This window comes from Lotus japonicus, chromosome 6, assembly GCF_012489685.1.
Source record: "Lotus japonicus ecotype B-129 chromosome 6, LjGifu_v1.2".
Taxonomy (NCBI): Eukaryota; Viridiplantae; Streptophyta; class Magnoliopsida; order Fabales; family Fabaceae; genus Lotus; species Lotus japonicus.
In genome coordinates this window covers 42,380,242-42,387,545 of record NC_080046.1, presented here as the reverse complement: position 1 = coordinate 42,387,545, position 7,304 = coordinate 42,380,242, and the positions used below count along the sequence as shown (strand labels likewise).

The 7,304-nt window shown below is 34.7% G+C and overlaps 2 protein-coding genes across 2 annotated transcripts; one reads left to right on the top strand and one right to left on the bottom strand.

Moving 5' to 3' along the window:
• The first annotated feature begins 1,337 nt into the window (after window positions 1–1,337).
• On the top strand, window positions 1,338–2,753 carry LOC130725339 (U-box domain-containing protein 11-like). The gene has a single exon (XM_057576578.1). It carries the CDS (start codon window positions 1,338–1,340, stop codon window positions 2,751–2,753), a length of 1,416 nt encoding a protein of 471 aa, XP_057432561.1.
• Window positions 2,754–3,275: 522 nt separating this feature from the next.
• LOC130725872 (DUF21 domain-containing protein At1g55930, chloroplastic-like) lies at window positions 3,276–7,255 on the bottom strand. Its single transcript, XM_057577061.1, has 4 exons — window positions 6,256–7,255; window positions 5,466–5,531; window positions 3,737–3,898; window positions 3,276–3,630 (listed from the first exon to the last, which is right to left on the bottom strand). The coding sequence occupies exons 1-4, from the start codon at window positions 6,316–6,318 to the stop codon at window positions 3,496–3,498; spliced, it is 426 nt and encodes a 141-aa protein (XP_057433044.1). The 5' UTR covers window positions 6,319–7,255; the 3' UTR covers window positions 3,276–3,495.
• Between the last annotated feature and the right edge of the window lie 49 nt (window positions 7,256–7,304).

Here is a 7,304-nt window from a genome sequence, read left to right as displayed (position 1 = left end):
AGTGTAGGTAACAGACTTAGGGTTTTCATAGTTATTGGGCTTTGGGCTTAAGCCCAATAATCGAGTTTTAAAACTGAAATAGAAAAGCTCCGCACAGGTTTAGATTTGGAGCAGCAGAGATCAATTTTAACCTACAATTTAGATAAATAATAAATATTATGTGAGTATTTTTTTTGTTACGAGAGGAAAGCTTATAATTTTATGTGAGTATAAAACTTATGATATATAATAACATATTATAAATTAACATATATTTATAAAATAATTGATAAAATGCTAGAAATCAGCAAAAATATATTATAAATATTATGTTTATAGTAATATTGCTTAATCTTATGACTAATCCTATGTTTATTCAATTTATAAATTCAATTTATAATTGGTACACCTCTTTCTGATTAAGGTCGTAATCCTTATTTTCACTAATATGGTTACCACTATTGTACCACTTTCTAAATATCTTGTTTGGTCTCTCTCTCTCTCTCTCTCTCTCTCTCTCTCTCACGCCTTTTACTCCTTTCTTCTTCTATTCACACACACTTACTCCATCAAATCTAGTTTCGAAAGATGTGACATTGTTCCTCCACCATTTCACACTCATAGGATCGACCTAGGTTATATGAAAATGGAGCAATCGTTCGAAGTGAAAAAACATTCATAAAATAGTAGTATTTGATGTTATATTTGCCTTCCCCAAAATATTTATTGACCTGACATAATAGTCATTATTAATTTTACTTAATTTATTAATTTTCCCCCTTAGCTTTTTTTTTCTATTCCCTTCCTACCTTCTCGAATGGTCTATATTTGTTTGAAAGATATTTGAATGAATTAAGGTTTGTAGGAAGACTTATTATTGGGAAATAGTATATTTTGGAAAACTGAACATGAACAAGTGACATGTTACTTTTCACTCCTAGAATGGAAAGAAAATTGTTGGAGAGCTAGAATTAATGATCAAAATATATCGATGAACTTCGTGCATTGCAAAATTTTATTTCCACCTTTATCTCTTCTTTCTCGATTTCATATGTCGATTTATTACACTATTTTATTATTTCAAGTCTGACAGTGATGAAGAATTGTACGATATATGAGATTCACTCCCCTTTTGTGTTCTTCATCCCTAAATTGTAAATTTGTTTCTTTATAACTCGGTTTTCTTTTACTCTAAGAGTTCTAGTAGTAGTAGTAGTATTTTGTATGCATCAATCCATGTATAAAAGTTTTTTTTTTGTTTCTGCTAGTACTTGGTTTTTATTTTGTTATTTTAGTAGAATATTATCAATAATGATATTTTTTTGAATGAATTATTTATGCTGATTGAATTAGGTTGAATGGAACGCGGTGAAAGTGAAACCATGAACCTTGGTTGGGAAGAAGCACTGAGGAAGTTTCAGAATGTTATGGCCTCAGGGACCAAGCCTTTGAAATTGAATGCTATTGCCCAGCTGGCTCGTTTCTCTGAGCATGTCCCTAAACATGTATTATCTCGTGTCATACCTATTCTCACTGAGATTCTCGCTCAAAGTATTCCAAATGATCCTTCTCCATCACTTCAAGAGGTTGATGCTTATTGCTTGATGTGCATTTCTTACCGAGGTGATGGTGCTGCGTTGGTAATTGCAATGGGTACACAGGGTGTTACACATTCTTTGATAAAGTTATTGCCTCATTCTAAGGGAGAGATGCAGGAAGTTTTGATTAAATTGTTGCTGGTTCTTGTCACTTTCAGTAATGAAAGTAGGAAAACAATTTTTCCAGGGAGCGGATTTCGAGTCATCATGAACTTGTTGAATTCTCATAACAATGATAATATTAGGTTGTATCTGTTAGAGATTTTGAGGATCTTCGGATTGCAGAAGGATGTCAGGAATGAACTCATTAGATTAGGAGCTCTACATCTTATTGTGGAGGCGGCTGGTACTGGAATTATGGTCTCTAGGGAAAGAACATCTCAATCAATTGAATTGTTTGGTGGAGTCCCAAGCGAGAATGAGCATGAGCTTGTTGAATTAGGAGCAGTGCCGATGCTTGTGGATTTGTTGCGTGATGGAGATCAAACCACGAAACTTACAGCTGCCAAATATCTTCGCAGGTTATCTGTTCATGTTGATGGTAACACTAGACCATTTACTCAAGCTGGGGCTATCCCTCTTTTTGTTGAGCTCCTTCAAGGACCTGATCCTTATGGTAAGGGGATAGCTGAGGATGTGCTTTCTGAATTGGCTGTTAGGGAGCATAGTGCTGTTGAAATTGTAGGGCACTTGGTGAGAATTCTTAGAGAAGGTGATCATGAATCAAAAGTATATGCGACAAATGTAAAGTGGGATCTATCCATTTACCCGATCTCATCATCTGTGATCCGTGATTCAGGCGCAATCCCAGTCCTTGTTGTGCTTTTAAGGAGTGGAACTGAGAAGGTAATGGAGAATGTTTCTAGGGTATTTGCCGAGCTAAGCTATGATGCAGAAAATAGAGTGGCCCTTGCTAAGGCAGGTGCAATCCCAATTCTCATGGTCTTGCTTCATCAGAGGAACGAGGAAGTGAGGGATAATGCTGCAGAGGCTGTTTTCAATTTTTACGAAGATGCATTACATCATCATAGAGTATCTCATGCAATTAATGTTCCTTCGTTCAAATATATTCGGGATAGATTAATTCGCGACCGTGCATCAAATGGGCAAATTACAAGAGCTTCACGAAGAATGAGTGTTGAGCAGCTCATTGGGAACCTGCAGGATTTTTTGTAATCATTGAAAGTTTATGTTTTAAATGCCTTTGCTAAATAGGATTCAATCTTTTAAGGTTTATCAATTTTACATTACACCCTAGCTAGAGAGAGAACTTTCTGTGGGAGACAATTTTCATTTTGCTATGTTTTTGAAAGTTTCAAGTGTTGAAGGTTGATGAAATTGTGAAAGTACTTGTTGATCTTTTTATGTTTGAGTTTCAACTTTTTATATGTCTTTGTTTTGGTAAGCAGACACGGCTCTTTGTTTGGTCATTGACTCATCGCCTCAAGAAGTTTTTCTCTGAAACTAAAAACAAATTATTTCTCTAACTTATGGTTAAAACAAGTTTTTCTTCCCATTTATGAGCGGACGATCAAATAAGCTAATGTGACACGCATTTATATAGATACTACAAAATAGTTTATTTCTAATTAGAGAAATTATGACAAACATTAAGCTATGGTACAGTTCTATATGTTTTTTTTCAGCATTGACTCTCATGTTTTATGTATCACTCAATCTTTTCATTTTCTCAGTTGCTACAAATATGTCAAACTGAAAGATTCAGAAAGCTCTACAAGTTTGATGATCACATTGATTTCTCTCCATGCATTTCTCACTTTATGCGTCTTTTTTCATCTTTCAAATTTGGCATAATTAGAAAACCTGTTCTCTGGTGCCTTTGGAAATGCATTTCTACCAACTTGGTACCATAATTGCGTTAGAAATCTCTGCAGATGCACTTCTTACAAACTTGGTGTCATCTCCTGCTCCATTTTATTTTCATTAACTTCGGCGGCTTGCGAGTTTCTTCTTTGTTCTCTAACATTTCATGACCACCATTAATCCGTGTAAACAAAACAGCGGTCACCTTTCTGGCGTTTCCTGCTAGTATCTACACGCACACACAAAATTGGAGTTTCATCTACACGGGACACAAGAGAAAAGAGAAAGAAAAGTGAAGCTTTAGATTCAGCATGTTAGATTAACATGTTGGTTACCTCAAGTTTGAAAGTCTCTTTCTGATCCTGGTGGTCAGCATTGGGGGCATCATTATCGTCTTCATTTTTTCTTTCAAGAGCTACTTCTATGATCTCACCTATCTTGGGGATGTAGCCAAGATTTTCACATACAAAGCCAGATACTGTCTCGTATTGGTGATCCTGTAATAGCAGAAGTAAAGTAAATATTCATAGGCCTGCAAGCTGAAATAGCTTAACAATTTATGACTTATGAGTAGCATGCATAAACAATTGCAACATGATATCATTGTCTCCATCCAAGTAGTCATTTAATTCTAATTATTATAATAAACAGCAAAAATCCAATTGAGCAATGGTGTCTATATCTAAGATGGAAAGATGCTCCAGCTCCACAAGATGGAATGTGTATCAACCTGGAAACTTGTAGAGCAAAATTGATAGAAACATAATTGCAAACATCGCGCAACTGCAACTTCAAACATAGACAAATATGTAACTTGCGTTTATATAAAATAGTAAACCTCAGACATCTTGATGTTCGAATCTTCTGAGAGTTGATCAATAGATGTGTTTGCATCTACATCGAATACACCCTCATCTAGCATTACTAGTTGCCTGTTTTTTTTTTCAGAATCTTTTCCTCTCAAATAACCAAGCATTGGGCACAAATCGTTGCAGAAATCAACAATAGAAATGTGCTTATGCAGTATTAACAGCAACCTTAAAATAGACGAAGCATCTCTATACTCTGGAATTCCTAATTAGTCACCATGAATGGCTACACCCAAGCGCAATCTCCAACAGAGGCTGGATCATCTTATCTGACATTCTGTTCATAGAACTACTCTGGTAATGGTTAAGAGTTGGTGATAGACACTAATTAAGAGGTTGAGAAGTTAGTATTTAGTTGTGGTAGTTACTGCTAGTTGCTTTAGACTTCATTTAGGTAAATAGCTTAATTAAGCGCTTATGGCAATAAGCGTTGTATAAAGACCCCTGGGACTTTGGAGTAGAACTACAAGAAGTCAAAGACCTATACTACATTGTCATTCAATCCTATCTTTAGCTCTGTGAGTGTCAATTGTCAAACAGGCATCCTTACTCCTTACCACTTCCGCATATGAAGATACTTATTCCTTTGTCATTAAGTTTAATTTTCATACTCAAATATTTATGCTCTTTCAACATTCAAAACAAGTGTACCGCAAATTTGTCAAAATATGCCATTGACTTGAAGTAGCATAGTAAACCTCTCCTTCCTCTTCTTAAAATTTGCAGTTTCTAACCTCTACCTTACTTTATAAGATGTATTGTCGGTTACATAACAGTTTGGCATTCTAAATCATGAAATATTGCTAACTTGTTATGCTATAAAAGCTACCTCGTTTGGTAGCGTGAAAAAATATAAATCTTTTTAACTGCTTTGATTTATATCAACCTGAAAATTTTAATCCCAAGATATTAAATTTGAAGCTCCAAAGTCCAAAATGAAAATAGAGGGACCAACGTACAAGATAGACTTTCAGGAGAACAATACTAGCCACTGAGTATGAAACATGTCAACAACAATGAAAAATATCCGAGGTACGGAAAGATCACACAGCCAATACTAATGCTTTTTCAAAATTTGTGGCTGACCAAATCATAAAGAGAGAAATTGAATTTTAATACATGATTCAGAAACTTAAAAATGAACTTGAAAGAAACAAACATGAGAGAAAACACAAGCTTTTGTACTGAGGTTTACCTTTGAGTCATTTTCATCTAAGATTTCACCAACAAATTCCTCTACAACATCTTCCAAAGTTACAATCTGTGAAATACGGAAGTATAAATAAGAAATTTATATTCCACAGGGTCGCTAACCTACAGGCAGACTACATAAAATAGTTTAAAGTAAAAATTATATAAAATTACATACAAGAAGTTTTGGTTCTATTTGTCTGCTATTAAGTGTTAAATACAATGTGCATCATTTTCATCTATCATTTCCATCATTAAAAAAAGTCTAGCTTCTAGGTCTAGTTCATCAAGATCTCTTAGGAGATCCCAGATAGACATTGATTCGGCAAAATCAGTAAAAAGAATTTGCCATTTAAGATTCTACACTGAACACAACAGATATGTATGTATTCTTGTCTAGGCCAATTTAAAATTTTGAGCAATTTCAAAATTCAAATTCAATATGAGAAGAAAAATATATGTGTGATATATGAGATAAGTCATCTGCAGCTTAATTATTTCCCAATAAATAAATATAAATGAATATGCATGAACAAATACTTGATAAAAAGCCATGCTGCTGACCACTTCCCATTTCCCCTCTCCAATTATAATGCATTAAACATTGCAACAGCTTTATGCAACTAGGTAGCAGTTAGCAAGTGAAATGATGACTAGTGAAACACTGAGCATGTCAAGGATAGATAGGGACAGACATTAGCACTGCAATCTATAGGAGATAAGTCATACTGTAAACTAGCAAGTAGCAACAGATAGTAACACATTGATTTCCACAGAGACTCAACATTAGATACCTGGCACAAAATATACAGGCATGTGAGACAAATCTTGAACAGGAGTTGCATGTAGTGGTGCATCCTGCAAAACCAAACACATTCAAAATGCTGCAAACTATAAGATTAGCAAACAAAATTATAGACAGAGTACTTATAGAGTTATGGTCATGCATATATAGCAGAAGAGGAATAAAATGTCCGAAACTTCTGAGGAAAATCTAGTAGATCCTTTGCATATGCAATACTGATTATATTATCTATGCGTTTCTCAAAAACAGGTACCCTAAGAATATATTCATAATCCATCTATCACCTCCTCCCATTGCACTTCCCCTTCATCTTCCTCTTTCAGATGAAATGGAAGGAGCCTTCTCCTCTATTTATGAGACTTTGAAAAAATGCAACAAGGACATTTTTCCGACATCTCATTGAGAACCGAGATATCATGTCTTTTTTATTCTTTGTTTGCATCATGCAGATTAGATATATGGCATATGCACCCTTCTTTTGTCTTTATTTTAGCTCTCTTGTAACATCTTTTGTTGACATTTCTTGAGACACTTAAAGGTGACTACACATTGTAGTGACAATGACATGGTTTGTTGATTGATTTTCAAATATGACATCATTTTGAGTTTCACTTAAGGGTGGTTTCTTGGAAGGGCTATATATCCTGCTATAGTGGATTGAGCTACAATCATGCTTTATGATACCTGGTGGAGAAATGCTAGCAACAAGACAACTCCAACACGCTCATTGTGATTGAATTAGTTTTTGAAAAGTCAATACATCTAATGTAATCAAAGAAAGACAACACATATTTCTGTAATCAAAGCATGATACATCATAAACATGTCAAACATCAAATCAGAAGAAAAAATCTTGAATCACTCAATACTGTAATCAAAGAACATATTTCTGTTTCTTTTTTAAGAACTGAAGTACAAAAGCAGTAGCAAAAACAGGCAGTGAATGCAGTGAAAGTCCAATTGTAGAGTCTGAATTTCCGTTGCACTCGAAGCCTATCATCTACCAATTCAGAAAAAGGGAGGCAAAAGTAGAAATTA

Coding starts and splice junctions, on each gene's coding strand:
- LOC130725872 (XM_057577061.1), bottom strand. CDS start 6,318: ATGCACCACTACATGCAACTCCTGTTCAAGATTTGTCTCACATGCCTG. Junction 5,532..6,255: donor GCCTGTATATTTTGTGCCAG/GTATCTAATGTT, acceptor CGTATTTCACAG/ATTGTAACTTTGGAAGATGT. Junction 3,631..3,736: donor AAGAGACTTTCAAACTTGAG/GTAACCAACATG, acceptor GTGTGCGTGTAG/ATACTAGCAGGAAACGCCAG.
- LOC130725339 (XM_057576578.1), top strand. CDS start 1,338: ATGGAACGCGGTGAAAGTGAAACCATGAACCTTGGTTGGGAAGAAGCA.